The sequence below is a fragment of the Elgaria multicarinata genome, chromosome 13, assembly GCF_023053635.1.
Source record: "Elgaria multicarinata webbii isolate HBS135686 ecotype San Diego chromosome 13, rElgMul1.1.pri, whole genome shotgun sequence".
NCBI classification, from domain to species: domain Eukaryota; kingdom Metazoa; phylum Chordata; class Lepidosauria; order Squamata; family Anguidae; genus Elgaria; species Elgaria multicarinata.
In genome coordinates, this window is record NC_086183.1 from 23,963,837 (window position 1) to 23,981,253 (window position 17,417).

At 46.2% G+C, this 17,417-nt stretch overlaps 1 protein-coding gene across 4 annotated transcripts in view; it reads left to right on the forward strand.

Annotated features, from left to right (window-relative positions):
• The window catches only part of LSR (lipolysis stimulated lipoprotein receptor), a 31,421-nt gene extending 28,543 nt beyond the window's left edge, over positions 1 to 2,878 (forward strand). For 3 of the 4 annotated variants that reach the window (XM_063140550.1, XM_063140553.1, XM_063140551.1), the window contains 3 exons: positions 535 to 666; positions 840 to 1,459; positions 2,165 to 2,878. In XM_063140550.1, the coding sequence (XP_062996620.1) occupies positions 535 to 666; positions 840 to 1,459; positions 2,165 to 2,200 (788 nt within the window). In that variant the 3' untranslated portion in view covers positions 2,201 to 2,878. The remainder of the gene's footprint in view (positions 1 to 534; positions 667 to 839; positions 1,460 to 2,164) is intronic. The other variant, XM_063140552.1, reaches the window with a different exon arrangement.
• Positions 2,879 to 17,417: the final 14,539 nt, after the last annotated feature.

Sequence of the window (17,417 nt, forward strand, 5' to 3'; positions counted from 1 at the left end):
TGTGCTAAAGCAATGGATAAGAATAAGACGTGAATAACTGTCTCTTTGAGAGCATCTGCCACTACAGTAGAGGAGAGGTTTGACAGATTGTGGTAGGAGGACATTTCCCCCTTAACATGCAAGGACCCCCACTCCCACCATACATGCACACCTTTAGTCCATAAGGTGTCCATGTTACCACCTGGAGCTTTACCTTTTAAATCTGCTGCTGAAACGAGAGGTTTTTCTTCTTCCTGCCTGCCTCTCCCCCCACCCCACGTCTCCTCTAGTAAGTTGGATGTGCAGCACATCATGCACACCTGCCATTCATGGAGGTGGGGTAGACAAAGAGACTGGGAGGGGATGATAAGCAGGAGAAATTCCTGCAGCTGCTGCCTCCTTCCAGTTCCAGTAACAGGTTTAAGGTAATGGTGGTGGGTGAATCCCTTGGTTGCAGCCCTCTTTGCCCTGTTCCCCATGGAAGAGGTATGGCTCCCTGAAAAAGGGGAAATGGGCCCTCCGTCCTAAAGCCTGCTCCTGATGTCTCTTCCTCAGCTGTGCGCAGCGGCTACCGCATCCAAGCCAACCAGCAGGATGACTCCATGCGGGTGCTGTACTACATGGAAAAGGAGCTGGCCAACTTTGACCCCACTCGCCCTGGCCAGCCTAATGGGAGGCTTGAGAAAGGTACTTTGGCTCCCTCTACTTTATGTCGAGAAATGCACCACGGGCTCTTGGAGAGTGTCCCATGGGGACAGTTGCTTGTGAGGAGAGAATGGCTAGGTGACGCTCTACCTTCTTCGCTTCAGCAGAGTGCCCTCTAGGAGCTGGTGTGACCCTCTCTCGGTTTTATTTTTCAGCCTCTGTGATGAGTGAACTAAGCTCTCTGCACGAGGATGATAGGCGTTACGAGCTGCGTCAGGGCCTGGGGCGGCTACGAGGCCAGGCCATGTCTCCCATCAGCGACGTGGAGGAGGAGAGCTTCCGGGGCAGTGAGAACAGGCGCTTGCTGACCCCTGCCCGGCGTGACCGCTATGAGGACTCCCCACCACAGAGCTATGCTCGGCGCCCGCGTTCCCGCTCCATGGATGCTCTAGATGATTTGGACCGGGACCCCTACCCTGCCCGGCCCCGAAGTCGGGGCCGCCACGGTTCAGATAACGAGTGGCATCACCGTGACTATTCGCCAGACTCCCGCAATGACTATGAGCGCTATGGCGGACGGCGAAGCCGGAGCAGGGATGATCTGCGGGACCTGGAGCGACCCCGCTATGATGACCGGCTCCTGGAGGAAGCGCTGCGCAAGAAGCAACGGGCAGGCAGCCGGGAGGAGCTGGATCAAGCGAGTGCCTCGAGCGGAAGATCTGGCAACAGGAAAAACCGAGATGATGATAGCAATGGCTTTCCGCCTCCGCCACCTCCTTATACGGAAACGGAGTCTGTCTCTTCCCGCGGCAAGAACGACCGCAAGCTCCGGAGGGTGAGAACAGGGAATTGCAGAGTAGGAGGGGTGGTGGTGATGGTGTGGCACTTCGCCACTGTGGTGCATGGGTGCACTGCCTTGTAGTTGGGGGTGAAATGAGGGCTTCAAAGAGCAGCTGGATCTGATACGATGCGGTGACACTTGACGGGGTGGGAGGTGGTGGAAGAGTGAGGAATTCAGTATCGCAGCCCTTCCTGCTGCCTTTTCTCTCTTCTGAGCAAAGTACCCAAGTCACAATTGAAAGGGGGGAAGTTAATGGAGGAGATTCACATGGGCTTTGCCCCCAAATTGAAGAACCGTCACTGGCAAAACTACTGAGAAGGGCAACTGCAGCGTTAAGCGGGGTGGATTATCTTTCTTCACGAAGATAAGCTTAAATTGTTGAGATTTTCTATGGGAGTTTTGCTCAAAGAGTCTAAAACTAGGGAGATATTGGAGCAAAGCATTCTTGGTGGTGGCTTCAGGATATTCAAATTCCTTCCCCATGGAGATCCACCGGTCTCTATCTTTTTATTGAGCCTCAGGAAGCTGTGTGAAGGTGTTTCAGGCTGCCAGTTCTGGATCTTAGGGACTGGCGGTAAGATGTCTTTGTGTGTCCTCAATTTGTGTCAGCTTCATTCTACCTTGTGGCTTGAATTGTTCTAAAGATGAGGTGAGCTATGAATGTCTTTCATAACCTTAGACTTTCTGTTTCCCCTACAGAATCATGCTGTCAGCAGGGAAAGTTTGGTTGTTTAACGCCTTCCATTTCCATGCCTCTTCCCTGGGTGGATGAGAAGAGGTCCCATGCCTTTGATGGCTACAGCAAGCGTCTCAGCTTGTCAGCAGCCATTTTACTCTGGAGGATTCTTACGGTGGAGCAAGCGGTGTTCCTGTGCACCCAGCTGTCAACAGGACAGGGGAACGGAATGACACTTGAGGACCTGACCGCTCTGTGCCTAACTTCAACTCCATCGCATCTAGGTTAAGATTCTTAAGGAGTTTCAGTACCAAATTTGCACTGCAGGAGAACACTTAAAATCCTCTTTGGTACTCCTTTTAAACTTCAGGCCTAGTTTTCTATTTTCACATGTAGTGATTTGGTCAGAGGAGACTTGAAATATGATCCTCCAGTACTGGAAACAGAAAGAAATGGTCTTATTCCACTGAATGCCACACGGGGGATCTACCTGTGTGGGTTTTTTTTTTTCTTTTATAATTTTTAAGATGATTCCAAAGAGGAACCACTCAACTGTGTAACCCTTTTCACCTAGGTTTTAAAGTGTGATATTTGGGGGAGGGGGAATACTTTTTTTTAAAGTAAAGAACTGGTGGTGCTATAAATATTCTGAAATGATCAGCAGCCAGAGTTTTCCATTTGTGTAAAGTTTTTAATTACTCTTTTATAGAAATTAAAATAAAATGAGTAGAATGGCAGTTTTGGCTAAATTATGACATTGGAAGGTGCTGGGTGGAAAACGCCCTCCTAAACTTTACTGTATTGGGGTGGCTGCTAGTCCCCCTTCTTTCTACATCTCCCACCACCACCACCTCCCAAGGCCTTGGCTTTCTTTGTTCTCCAAACCCCCATTTCCCCCCTTCCTGATAAGTTCACCTCTTGCTGGTAGATTGATATCTCCTCTGCGTTTACTGCCTAGGCCATAGCTGTTAGATGCTCAATCACTTTTTGATAGGAAGGTCAACTGATAAAGAGCAGAAGACTTACTTTTTGATTTCAAAATTTTTAAAATATGTTGTACATTTGGGGCGGGGGGGAGGCTTAAAAAACAACAACAACACCTGAGAATTGTATCAGTTGTGAAGCATTTGAGAAAGGGTTGAAGGCACAGTTCTGAACTTCTCTGCATAAATGTTCAGGTTTATGCAAAATAGTAAAAGTCTGAATATACAGCAGAATTCAAAGGGTTTGTCTGTGTTACATGGTACAAGTTTCTTTCTGCACCCCCCACCCCCACCTCAATGAAAGCACAGATATTGTAACTCTGTTAGAATTTTGTAGTGCTGAAAATTGTTGATTGTTAGCCCCTGCCCTGAACTACAATACATAATTACATTTTATTTGGTTGTCTTTTGCCTGGACTCCCATGTTAGAGGCACATCCTGTATTCCCCATTGCACATGGTTATTAAGAACATAACAAGAGCCCTGTTGGATTAGTCCAAGGTTCATCCCATCTAGCATTCTATTCACACAATGGTTAACCCAGCTGCCTGTGGGAAAGTCCTCAAGGAGGACATGCATGCAATAGCAGCTGTTGTACATAAGCGTGGTGCCTCTATAAACTGCTTAGAGAGTTTATTACATGAAGTGCTATATAAGTAATAGCTCCGGCTATTGGGCGGTATAGAAATGTAATAAATAAATAAAATAAATAAATCCTGGAGTTATCATATGGCCATCATCAATAGTCTTCTCCGTGAATTTGTGAAGTCCCTTTTTAAAGCCATCCAAGTTGGTGGCAGTCACTACATTCCAGCAGGGCATAAGAATCTCAGAATCGTTGGAGTTCAGAGGTTTCCAAGCACTCCTTGGACTGCAATCTTATGGTTGCTCAACTGGGAGAATGTCCTATTGAATTTGATAGGACTTTTCGGTGGTGGCCCCCAGACTGTGGAATGATCTCCCTGATGAGGCTCGCCTGGCGCCAACGCTGCTATCTTTCCGGTGCCAGGTTAAGACTTTCCTCTTTGCCCAGGCATATGGTGGCACATCCTAATTACCCACATGTTTAGTTTTTAATCGGTTTTTAATGCTTTATGTATGTATGTTCTGTGTTTTAGAGTTTTAAATTTTGTATACTTGTTTTTACCTCAATTTTAGAACTTCTGTAAACCGCCCAGAGAGCCCTGGCTATGGGAGCGGTATATAAGTCTAATAAATAAATAAATAAATAAATAAATAAATAGGACTTACTTTGAGTAAACATGAATAGGATTGCACTGTTAATGGCCAGAGTAGACATTACACAGCACACATATAATAGTCCCCTGCCTCTGTGTGGTTTTGTGTGTGTATAATCTAGGTAAATAGATCAATGTGGGTGTATATATGTATACATGAAAATTTTAATGTAAGGTAGCCATGGAAGAAACCTTGAGCGCAGAGGAAAAGTTGCAGGGAAAAGAGTGGTTACTTAAAGCCCCCCCCCCCCCCCGGCTGTGTTTCTGCTCACCCCCAAGGTATTCTTTCCCAATTGTCTGGAAAACTCTAAAATCACCCCTAAAGGAACATAGACTAGGCTGTCTTTCTTCCTTTCCACTCATAATCACAGCTTCCTGCAATGTTTTTTTTTTATAAAACAAAAAGGAGCATGGTTGCTAGATTATTTGCACGCATACTTGCCGTGTGGATTGGGGGGCAGAGGGAATAAATGAAGAAATATGATGGTGTCAAAAGTCCCCAGCAGGTGGCATATCAATGCCAGTACCTGGGCTTATTGAATATGAGCGATGGTAACGCAATGGCGCTGGCTGGGATGGTGGTGCGAAATATTGCAGCGTGCAGTTCACAGGCTGGCCACGAGAGGGACAATTTGGGGCTCGTACCTTCACATGTCATGGTACGTGACCGAGTCCTGCAGAGAAACGCAAGAGAAAAGCCTCTGCTCCTAGAGGCAACAGAGGACACAGACCACAAAGGCCCCTCCCAATCCAGGAATAAGAGATGCCTTTGAATGAAAAGCCAGCGTTTTAAATGCTGGCCTGTGCATTGTCGGCAGTATTAACCCAGAGAAACGTACAGCTCTCCAATACATTGAAGCATGTATCTTTCAGTAATTGTGTTGCTATTATAATACACTTTTATTGGGGACGGGGGTGGAACTTAACACAACTAAGCTTCAATGAGGGGCTGCAGGGCTTGCCTGAAGTGGAGCTGAAATTCTGCTGTGCAATTCTGATATTTGGCAGGCAATCGTGTTGTATATTTCAATTTATTTGATTGTATGGCAATTATGATGCCTGAGATTATTCTATAGATGGCATGACGAACTTAATAGTGGTCAATATTTCACAGATGGTGTGAAAAAACATATTTTTGAGAGAGGTTCAGATTTTGTTTGCTTTGCATCCATTTGAGATGTTAATACGTCTAAGATTGTGATCCTATATGTCAGCTTTCCCTACCCTTGTTCCCTCCAGTTTGTGTTGGACTCCAGCCCCCATGCTGCTGTTGATGGGGATTACACTTTAACGCAAGCTGGATGGCACCAGGGTGAGGAAAACAGGTAATATGCATTTATCTGGCCATTAGACTTCTGAGTAGACACTCAAATGGCAAGGCAGATTTTCACCTTCAAGTTTGAAAACAGGGCAAACAACAGGTCTTTCACAAGTACATGTTTTCAGCTCAGTGATCAAGCGTTCACTTGGGTAGCACAATCAAGATTCAGGCCCATAGTGAGGCTCACAAATGGAACAGGTTATCTGGAAATTTAGCCTGTGTGCCTGAGTGGAGCCCTGGCCCAATCAGATCACTATGTGATCAGATGAACTACAGCAACATCCATCAATAGACCAGAGCAGGTGCTGTGCTGAGGCCTGACTTCTAATAAAAAAAAATCTGGCTCATACTTGCTCTTCAGTATGGGCATCAAGTCCATGCAAGTTGCTGCTGGTTCCTGGAAATATATTTTTGCCTGAGCTGAGAATTAATGGTCATGCCTGTCTTTGGAAGGAGGTCTTGCTACAACATATGGATTCATGGGGTGTTGCTTGCTTCCTGTCTTGCAGTTTTTATATGCCTGCAGGGCAGGTGTTATGCCCCATCTCCATTCCATTACAGCTAAGGTGACACGGTGCGGAGACATTTGCGCCCGTGTACCTTTTTAATACATGCACAAATAGGGTTCGTTCGTTTCTTGAAAGTTGTAGCTGCTTCTGTTGTAGTGCCATTTTAAAAAACCGCCCAGAGAGCTTCGGCTGTGGGGCAGTATATAAATGTAATAAATAAATTAAATAAATAAATAATGGGGATGAAAGTTATTCGATTGACATTTTATTTTCCATACTGCAAGCACTGATTTCATAAACTCTTACTGACCAAAGTAAAAGATGTGTAAAACAGTGATGGTCTTTGGCCATTAAAACTAATATTGTAGCAGCTATGAGAGGTAGTTGGGCAAAAATTCTGCCCATTGTCCCTAACCTTTGGTTACGGAGCAGTGCGTTTACTGGTTGCTAGTGCTGAGCTGTAAGGAAGAGCAGGTGAAAGAGCTGTTTCCCCACTCCCCATTGGCTTCCCAATATAGCCAATGCCTATACTCCACTCATGATCTAATATAGTCATTGCAGATCAACAATTTGTCCAGGTTTTGGTTGAAAATGAGGGAGAAAACCCTGGGGGAAAAGTGCACTTAATCCCAAATGCTATCTTTCTATTTTAGTCTGATTTTTCTAAAACAAATCATCTTGAATCCCCAAGCTCTCCCGCCCATCCGTCCTCTGTGTCTTGTGTACCATGCTGAATTATTTAAAATACTGAGTCACTAAAATCCAGCTAGGCCTGGAAGGTACTAATGCAAGCATGTTTGCCAGAAACCTTGCAAAAGTCGCTATGGAAACATTGCGTAAAACCTAACCTCTCTGCAGCTAGAGCCACTAAACTGTCCAACCCCTTTTCACCTGCTTGAGCTTTCTAGTTGGAGAACTAGAGGCCTGCAACATGGCTGGTTATTTCAAATCATTATGTGAACCTCCGCTTTTGTCACCCCCTTCAGCTTTGGGTCATGTGCCAATTCTCTGTCCATTCCCTTTCGGCCTTTTCCTCTTGCTCTCATTCATTCCTTGAATCACTCCCTTTCGTAGCCTTCTACTTTCCCTTGCCTGCTGCCTTTCAGGTGCTGTCCTTGGTGCCTGTTTCTCCTAGTACTCCTTCTGGCCCGCCTTGCTTCCTGTAAACTCTAACCAGCTCAGCCAATGGCGGCTGATGAAACATGCACTCCCCCTGTCCTTCTGTGACATCAGGGCAGCTCATCTTATTGTTGTCAAAGGCTTCATCACTTCTTCTCCCACAAAGGCCAGTAGCACATTACAATATATTTACTGAGAATGAAAGTAAACTTTACAAAAGTGGAGTGCAGGGCCAGCCTTATTAAGTAGAGTGAGGCGGTTGCCTCAGGCAGCGAATACTGGGAGGTGGCAGCAAGGTGTTGAAGGGGAGACCACTGTCCCAGGTCCCCTAAGCTAGCTGGTTACTTTTGGGTGCAGGGGAGGACACTATCCCATTGCCCATGTTAAAATAATGTGACTGACATTCAGTCATCTTATTTACATGGAATGTGAAGGGGGCTCCATCTAACCTTTTGTCTCAGGCAGCAAAATATCTTGGGACGGCCCTGATGGAGTGAGACAACAAATAACTTTGCAGAACAGCCACAGTTACTCTTTCAGGGAAAATCTTATGTTTAAAATTGCCGTTCGCAGAACAAAACCTATAGAACTGAGCAGGTTGATCAAAATGAGCATAGTTGTATTCTTTTTGAGTAATTTGCAAAATGATTTTGAGCACCAAATTTAGATGTCTTTTTGTAAAATGCATTTCTTGGCATATTAGGATATTTTGTGTGTGTCGAATGCCTGGAGCTAGGCATAAACGTCTGTACCAGTTCTGTCCCAATGAATCTGTTTATATTCATTCTTCGGCTATTGGACGGCATATAAATGCAATAAATAAACAAATCCTAATGGCCCAGTTTATCCAGATACTCTCACATCTACCCCCACCATCTGATTGATTTCTGCCTCCACCTCTTTCTCTTGTGATTCCTTCTTTCTCCATTGCTGTTCTCCTGTCTTGCACGCTCCACTGGCGATCCTGATAAGTTATTTTTAGTCTCGCTTCACCACTGCCCTGGGCTTCCTGACCAATCTGCAGCAAAATACTGCAGAGTCAAAGCGCATCTCCAACCTCCAGCTGAACCCACCCTTGTTTTCCAGCTGCGCTGGGGCGTCTGCGAAGATGATTGGGGTGGGTGAAGGGCGTTGCAGGGAATTTCCAAAGAACACACTCTTGAAACAAATTGACTAAGGCAGAGCAGGAGGGGGAAGCTGGTCGACACTACTAGAGGAGACAGCGGCCTTGTCACGTGGATTCACGCGGACGGCGGCATTATTGCTCATTGATTCTGATGTTGCCGCCGCCTTTTTCTGCTTCATCTGCTGGGTGAAGGAAGAAACGATGCTTTAAAACAGAGCATCCTGGGATGCTACCTTGACACTTACTGGGTGAAGGATATTCAGTCTAAAACTCCCTGTTCAGCCAAAAATAATTAGTTTTATTCTGCTCTAAACTTATGTTTTACTATGTTGTTGTATTTTATGGTTTGTCTTGTGAACTGCTCAGAGAACATGACAAAAGCCATGCTGGATCAGACCCAACAGCCCACATAGTCCAACTTTTTCTTCCCACAATGGCCAATATGCCTCTGGGAAGCCCACAATCAAGTCGTAAGCACAATAGCACCATTCTACTCCTGTTCCCCAGCACCTGGCACAGGAGAGTATGGCAACTGAGAATGAAAGTAATGAGAGCCAGTGTGGTGTAGTGGCTAAGGTGTTGGATTGGGGGTTGGGAGATCCAAGTTCTAGTCCTCACTCGGCCATGGAAACCCACTGGGTGACTTTGGGCCAGTCATAGACTCTAAGCCCATCCTACCTCACAGGGTTGTTGTTGTGAAGATAAAATGGAGAAGAGGAGGATTGTGTACGCTGCCTTGGGTTCCTTGGAGGAAAAAAGGTGGGAGATAAATGAAATAAATAAAATAAAAACTTGTGTCCCTCCAGATGTTTTGACCTACAACTCCATTCAGCCCTAGCCAGCATAGCCAAATTGTGAAGGATTGTGGAAGTAGTAGACCCAAACATCTGGAGGGCCACAAGTAGCCTCTGATGACAGCTATATATTAGAATCATAGAATAGTAGAGTTGGAAGGGGCCTATAAGGCCATCGAGTCCAACCCCCTGCTCTAAGCCTTCAACATGACTAGTAACCACTGATATCATCGTCCATGAATTTATCTAATCCTCTTTTAAGGTGGTATAAGTGGGTAAAGGTCACCACATCTTGTGGTGTGAATTGCTTCACTGAAGTGCACTATGTGAAAGACATATTTTTGTCTGTCTTTAATCTCCTGCCACTCAGTTTCATTGGAGGACCCTGGGTTCTAGTACCCCTTTCTCTCCGTCCCATTCCGTGTAATTCTTTGCACCATCTGTCCAACATCTGGAGGGCCACAGCTTGCCCACCTATGTCTTAGACAAGCCTGAGCAAGATGGACCAATAGTCCCTGACTCAATGTAAGGCAGCGTCCTCCTTTCTGTTCCTTATCTTCTGCATCATTAGAATCAGAAGTGTTCAAAGGGAAAGAACAGACTGGAACTCTGGTCCAGCCATTCTGAACAGGCGTGTCATTCTCCAAATGACGGGAAATCTGTTCAAAACAGCAGAGAGCCTCAGTCTGTTCCTTTCCTTGGGATACTCTTGCTTCTGATGCTTCATATCATTCCAGGTTAAAGTTGCTCTCATTTTCAGGATGTTGAAGCTTCCCTTGACAGCAAGGAATCACAGGGGAGGGGGGAATACCAGAATAGAATGGCTTATCTCCAATGATGAATGGCAGATCTAAAGCAAACTAAAGTAAAAAAAAATCTCTTCCATGTATTTGTAGGTTGTGTGCTGTCTCAAAATGTAATCGGAATTGATACCAAGGATTTGTATGTGTTTGTGGCGAAAGGTACTTGCTTAATTCTGATGGCAGAAATTGAGTTTCTGTTGTTTATTCCCCAACAGCCTCCCCCAATATGGGGCCCTCTGGATGTTTTTGACTACAGCTCCTGTCTTCCCTTACCATTGGCCTTGCTGGCTGGGGTTAACGGGAGTTGTAGTCCCCAAAAGCTGGAAGGCCTCATGTTGGGGAAGATTGATCTACTCTTTGATCTAGTTGAACCTACAACTCCAAAGCATGACTTCTGCATTTGTCAGTTGACATCACCAGAAATTCACCTGAGCTGTTTGTTGACAAGGCCGCCCAAAGAGATGGAGGGTAGTCATGGCTCGGGTCTTCCGAATAGATTGTGTGCACCATAGACTGGCTGCAGGTTGGGTCAGACATGCTCAAGGGCCCCCACTCTCTCAGTGAGTCTACCTTCTCACCTCCATTGTCACCAGCTGCTGTTGCTCCTCACCTTTCTCATCACTGCTATTGCTTGCTAGCTAGGTAGAGAACCAACGAGCAAGCAGGCTGTGGCATTTACTCCTCCTCCTCTTCCTCCTTCTCACCACCACCACCACTGTTCTCTGGGCTGGAGTGAGAGGCAGGTGAAACAACCAGGTTGGAAAAGTAAAGAGGAAGAACAACTCCAAGGCCTATTGTCAGGGGGCCTCTGCTGGGGTGCAGGCCCTGGGCAGGCGCCCAACCATTCCTCTCTTGATGTAAGGGCTGCCTGTAGAAGCAGGCCTCTCCTTGAGGCCAGGCCTTTTCAAAGTCATTGGTAAGAGCAGCTGCTTCAGTGGCTGCCCCTCCTACCCTGTTGCTCCTGTCTCCTACATTATTAATGGCTCAATTGTGCTGGCTCATCTCCACGTCAGCTTGTGCTTGCAGCCGCCCCCCTCCGTCGCTCCATCCCTTCTGGTTGAGGGAAGCAACTAGGAAGGCAGTGGGGAGGCCAAACAGCCTGGAAGGATCCCTGCAGCACCCAAAACCTGCTTCTACATCTCCCTCATCACCCTCCCCCCACCCTGATCTGCCCCTCTGATTTTAACTTTGCTCTTTTTCTGAGGAAATCTTTCTTGTTCCAATTATCCCCTTATTTCCCCCCCCCATTTATCCCCTTATTACCCCCTTATTTGGGGGGGGGTATTGCTACCATATTTCATGTACATTTATTTTTTGCAATTGATATTTTGCTTTCCTTGTCTCTATTTCCCCCTCTCATTTATTATATTCTTATTACAATGCATGCATAGGTTTATTCTGTAATTGTGTGTATTTATAGACACGAGGGACCAAATGTGCAGCAAATGCACTGCAGAAAAAGAAAAGCCGTCGAACTGAGGCTATGCAGTGACAAAACAAAATTCAAACAGTAAATATTGTGGGGAGGGAGGGAGGGAATCTCAGAGAGAGTTTTTGTATCCAGCAAATGGCTTCCTATAGGTAAAAAGTGCAATTTTGTGTGAATTAAATTCGGTGGATATTCTACCTTCATGTCCTCTTATGATATTAGTTTGATCATTTCCATTATATTTCAAATATTTTAACAAGTATTTTATTTACTATTTTATATGGCCTTCCATTAACATGTTCTTTGGGCAGCTTACAAGACAACGTGCATCAATCTTTTGAAAATTATTCCATCTGGAAGCTGTAAACATGGTTCTAATAGTTCTTGTCGTTTATAAAGCGCCTGACAATGTCTAGGCAACATAGAAAAATGAAATCACGATACAGGCCGGCCTGCAATTAATAAAAGGTCCTAGTGCAATAGTAAAATAAAAGGATGGGAAGGAAAGAAGCTAATTCAATGCTTGGTTGTAATTACCACTAAATCTAGCCTCCCTTTAATTTTTATTCTGTTTTAAGGTTGCTGGCGTTTTATTTTTGAGTTTGTGGAAATAAAAGCTGCAAACAAATAGGACTTCCAAACTGGGAACGGAACGTGTTGCTCCCGTAGAGCTCCCAGCAATTCCTTTGATGTACAATGGAAGGAGGGTAGAGAAAACCACAAAGCCCAGAAGCCATTGCGCGTTCCTTTCTTTCTTCTTCCATTCCTTCTCTTCTCCCCTCCCTAAGCAGCAGGTGCATTCGCCCATAAGCGGCTTAAGAGTGAAAATTGCGCATGCGCAAGGACGGTGGCGCGCGCGCGATGGGTACCACTCCGTCTCGCGGTCACGCGCCGTCCCCCACCGCCAAGGCAGCGTCTACAGGCGAGGGCCGCCTGGGGGGGGGGGGGGTTTGCTCCGCGCACGCGCGTTGCGGCCAGAGCGCGGGGGCGTGTCCGTTCAGAGAGAAGGGCGGCAGAAGCCGGGGAGGGTGGGGGTTGGCGTTGCCTGGCAACGGAGCGGAGGTATATAAGCGACTACCTGGCGGTTGCTCTTCTTGTTCGACGCCGACCGGGCTTTCGTTTGCATAGACTCTTAGGTGAGCTTCTGAGGGAAGGCGGGGATGCTGCACCTGGCTCGAGGGGTGTGTGTGTGGGGGGCATGTCTAGGGCAGGCGTATTTAGGGGACATAGGGCAGGCGTATTTAGGGGAGATGGGGGGTAGACCTAGAGAGAATTTGTGGGGGGATGTGTGTGAGGTGGCCCTTGGTCGCCCAGGTGACCGTTTGAAGGGAGGCTGACTTCTGTAGAGGATGCTAGAAGGGGAGAGGGCTGCAAGGCAGAGTGGAGGCGGGCGGACATGGGTGAGGGGCAGAAAATAATCTGGGAGGACGGCAGGTGAAGGGATGGGGGGGGTCGCCTCAAAAGGCGGCTTGGCTTCAGGAGAGCGCTGCGAGTTGAGAAAAAGCACCAAGGAACAATGAATGGAGCCTCCCCCCTGGCTTTGAGAAAGATGTCTGCGTGAGGGGGGCAAGAGCAGCGTGAGGCAGGGTGGGGAGGGGGGGTTGCCTAGGGTGACCCTATGGAAAGGAGGACAGGGCTCCTGTATCTTTAACAGTTGTATTGAAAAGGGAATTTCAGCAGGTGCCATTTGTATATATGGGGAACCTGGTGAAATTTCCTCTTCATCACAACAGTTAAAGCTGCAGGTGCCCTGCCCTCTTTTAAATCTGGTCACTCTAGTTTAGCTCTTGCAGCTTTAACTGTTGTGAAGAGGGAATTTCATCAGGTTCCCCATATATACAAAGGACACCTGCTGAAATTCCCTTTTCTATGCAACTGTTAAAGATACAGGAGCCCTGTCCTCCTTTCCATATGGTCACCCTAGGGTTGCCTGTAGGGAAGACTCAGGATCCCCCACCCCCCAGTGTGAAGCTTTGTGGCTGTACGGGCTCTGGGAGCAAGGGCATTTGACAGGCATGCGCCGAGCAGCGAGATGCCATCCTCTGCAGTGCCGCTGAGAAAAGCGTGCCTGGAGGCAAGCTAAGGCACAGGCCTCTGGATGGGGGCTTCCTACAGTGCTCTCCAGATAGGTTGGATCACAGCTGCCATCATCCCCAGCCAGCAGGGGATGATGGAAGCTGTAGTCCAGCGCATCTTAAAAAGCCCCCGGGTTGGGGAAGGCTGCCATAGTGCATGTCATACAGAAATGGCTTAATGGATGTGGCATTGGAAAGTGTCTAGTTGCAGAGCACGGATGGTGGGGAGTGGATTGTTTATAGGATTTGGAAGATACGAAATGGGATGCTGTGCATGGCTTGTGGAGTCCTAGGCTTGGTATATTGGGGGGGGGGTAGGGGAAGGCAGCTGCTTGGGAATCTGATGAGGAAATGGGAGAAGAAGTTGGCCTTGGTAGTAGGAAAACCTTAAATTTGTTTCTGGAGTATTTGCAGTAGTAAGGATGCTGAGCACTGTAGAAGCTTTCCCTCCTCATGAGGCACAGGAGGAGGGATAAGCTGCCACTGTAGAGCAAATACTGAGAGTGGGAGATGATGATGCAAATTCATCTGGTGGTGCTCTTCATGGATCTCTCTAGAAATGCAACTGCGTCAGAAAAGCAGTTGGGAGAACCAAGCTTGGACAATTCGATTTTATAGGGCTGTTAGATGAGCCCCTCCTCCACTTGCCTTCTCTTATCTATCCTCTTTGCTGTTGCTTAGAGTAATTTAATGAAACAAGATGTGTTTGGTTTCCCCCCCTCTTACAGCAGATATAAGCCCAGGCCACCACTTATTTTCTATGGCTTATCCCTTTTTAGGGGGAGGGCTGGGTGAAGAATACTACACCGATTTCCCTGCAGATAAGTTGCACAAATCAAAGTAGAATAGAATTCAGTTTTAAGGGTGCCCTGCCCTACAGTATCTATTTCAGATGAGAGAAGGAGCTGTCTAATGTTTATGTACATTGCCTTCATCCTGGGAGGAACCTTTAATGCCGAGGAACCTTTTGCAAAGTCAAGGAAGCAAAGACCCCTGTTGCCTAGTGAACAAGTTACTCGCTTTTAGATCAACAGCTAATTGTATGGATCCTTCATGTTCATGTGACTGTCTCATCGGTGAGATTATGAAGCGATGATACTGTGCGTGTAGGCAGGCACGCTCCAGAGAGCAGCAGCTGAAAGATGGCCAGGATTCTCCCTCAGGGATTTTAGCAATTGAAAAGCCACTTCCTCACAAATAATGCCATTGTTGGAGGGGATTTAACTTGCCTTTCCCCCCTCCTGGTAGGAACCCACCTGCCTAATTGTGAATTCATTGCAAGAACTAGACTTTGCGACTACATTGCACCATTATGGAATGATTCCACTCACTCTCCAGCAATGGAGACTATGAGCAGAACATAGAGCACTGTTTCCTCCTGCATTGTTTGTATCATGCATGTGTGTATGCTTAAAATTCCCTTATTTTGTTGCTGGTTAGTACTGGTTAATACTGTCATGCTGAATTACCAAGACAGTTGAAATGTGTCTTAAATGGCTTGCCTGCAACAGAAATAGATGGACCTATGGTGACTCACAAAAATGCACCATCTTTCTGAAAAGGCAAGTTGCAAGTCTCCATTGCTACTATGAGCAGATAGCTGTTATCTCGCTCCAGATTCCCACAAGCAACAAAGAGGAGTGAAGTATCCAAGATGGGCTGAAACTTAAATAGAATAGACCTCCTGCCTGTGCATGCTCCATGTTAGAAATAAAATGTGGGCTTTTGGGTGATGGAGAGACGAAAACCAATTTTCTAACTGAAATTCTGGATCCCAGCTGTTATTACAAGTAGAATCGGTAGATACTGAGAAATATACACTTAGATGCCCAAGTCGGTTCAAATCTATAAGCCTAGGCTCATCTAACTTCATAGGACTGGGCTGTTGATAGACTTCTCGGCTGTACCACTGACTTTCAAGGTCACAGCCACTGCAGGCAGGATGCAATGGTTGTAAAATGATCAGAGGCTGCGAGTACGTGCCGAGGCTACACTAGACTGTGGTGTGTCTGCTTAATACTTCCTTGGATGGGTTTGGTGCTCTGGTCCTGGCTGCTGAGAGTCATTGCAGCAACTAGATGCCTGCAGTAGGATGGGACTATACTCTTCTCTGTGACAGACTACTGCTTCTATCCTCATCTCTAACATGTATGGAAGGTCAGAATGGTAATAAAGCAACAGAAGAAACAATATAGCCACTATTAAGTCAGGCTGGAACTATTTTTTCTTCTTAATCTTCTGTGGCTTCCATGCTGTTCTAAAGATTTTTACAGGGATGGATGTTGCATAAATCAGAAGATCCTGGAACTACAAGAAAGATGGCAAAAATCTCTTATTTTTTAATATTTATATCCATATCATTCTTGCAACAGTGCTGTAAAATACAAGCCATTACTCTTGCTAAGGAGCCTACCTATGTTGTGTTCCATTGTGAGAAGGGTACAAATTATTCTACTTGATATACAAATCCTGTACTGAGAAATAAAAATCTCTTTTGGACCATACATCGTTGTGAAAAGGTGTTAACATACACTGCAAAACTATGTAGGATCTTCTGCCAAGGATCTAAAACAGTGTTTCAGTAGAATGATTTAGAAATGTCTCTGGAGTAGTGCGGAGGTGAGCGGGCTGTGTCGAAATAAAATGGCTTTTGCTTCCTCCAGTAGTGGCTGCCTAGAGATTGTATGGCATACTGTGTTACAAGAACATTAGTGAAAATGCGGCAGTTCCAAGTAAGAAGCTCTTGATTCAGGAGATGTGCTTCTTCCCCAAAGACAAGTGGGGAGAGCAATCCTGTGCCCCCTAGACAGCAGCTGGAGGGCCATAGGATACTTCAGATTCCTGGATTCAAGGTCTGAGTCAGAGCTCTGACCTTGGACCCAGGAGTCTGAGCTTCCTGACCCTCAGCCTTTCCATAGCAGCTGGCAGGGATGAAACCACACTGGTTGCTTCTCTGAGCCTGCAAAAGCCACCTCGGAGAGGAGGGAAAAGGGACAGTTTTGTGAGGGGGAGGGGACTGGGGAGGCCAGTTTATGAGGAATCCTCCAGCCTCATTCCCTCCCCATCCCTGATGCCTCAGCTAGACTGGTGAAGAAGTATGTCTAGCTGAAATGCAGAGCGGGAGGGGCATAGAGCGCCTCCGCCACTCCTCCCGCTCAGCATTGGATGGCCTTAAGCCTCCAAGTTTGGAGGCTTATAGCCATCCCTGTAGGATTGTGCCCTAATTGACTTGAGTCATTTTTATATCTCCTTGCCTGGGACAACACTTGAATTGACAGAGTTGGCAAAGCAGCTAACACAGCCATACACAGTATAGTTTAGTAGAATTGTGTATATAAATATGTGAATCTGAGGTGATGAAGTGGACAATGTCCCTGAATGTTTTTGCCAAAATAAATTTGTTAGTCTTTAAGGTGCCACAAGACACTTGTGGTGTTCTCTCCCACAAGGAATTGCTACTTGCCCTGGGCAAGTCAATAATAGACCTATTATTGTCATCCTCTGTATTTTGGAAAGTTATCCGGTAGCCATCTTTTCACAGATAGAAGCTAATGTATGACAAGTGATTTTACTCAAGGTCAAAGTGATGAGAGATGAGTATGATGGAGGCTAGGAATCTGATGATATTTTGCATTGCCAGACACACACACCCTCTCTCTCTCTCTCTCTCACACACACACACACGCATGCACGCACACACAGAGAGAGATGAAAGCAGGGGTCTAAGCTATCAAGAAAACATGTCTTCACAATATCTCTCATCTGCCCCTTTAAATTTTATGGACATTTTCCTGCTGCCCATGATTAGACTAAGGGACAGAATTTCTCATTACAAAAATCTGGGATGTGAAGTGAATGGGGAAGAAAACTGGGGGCAAA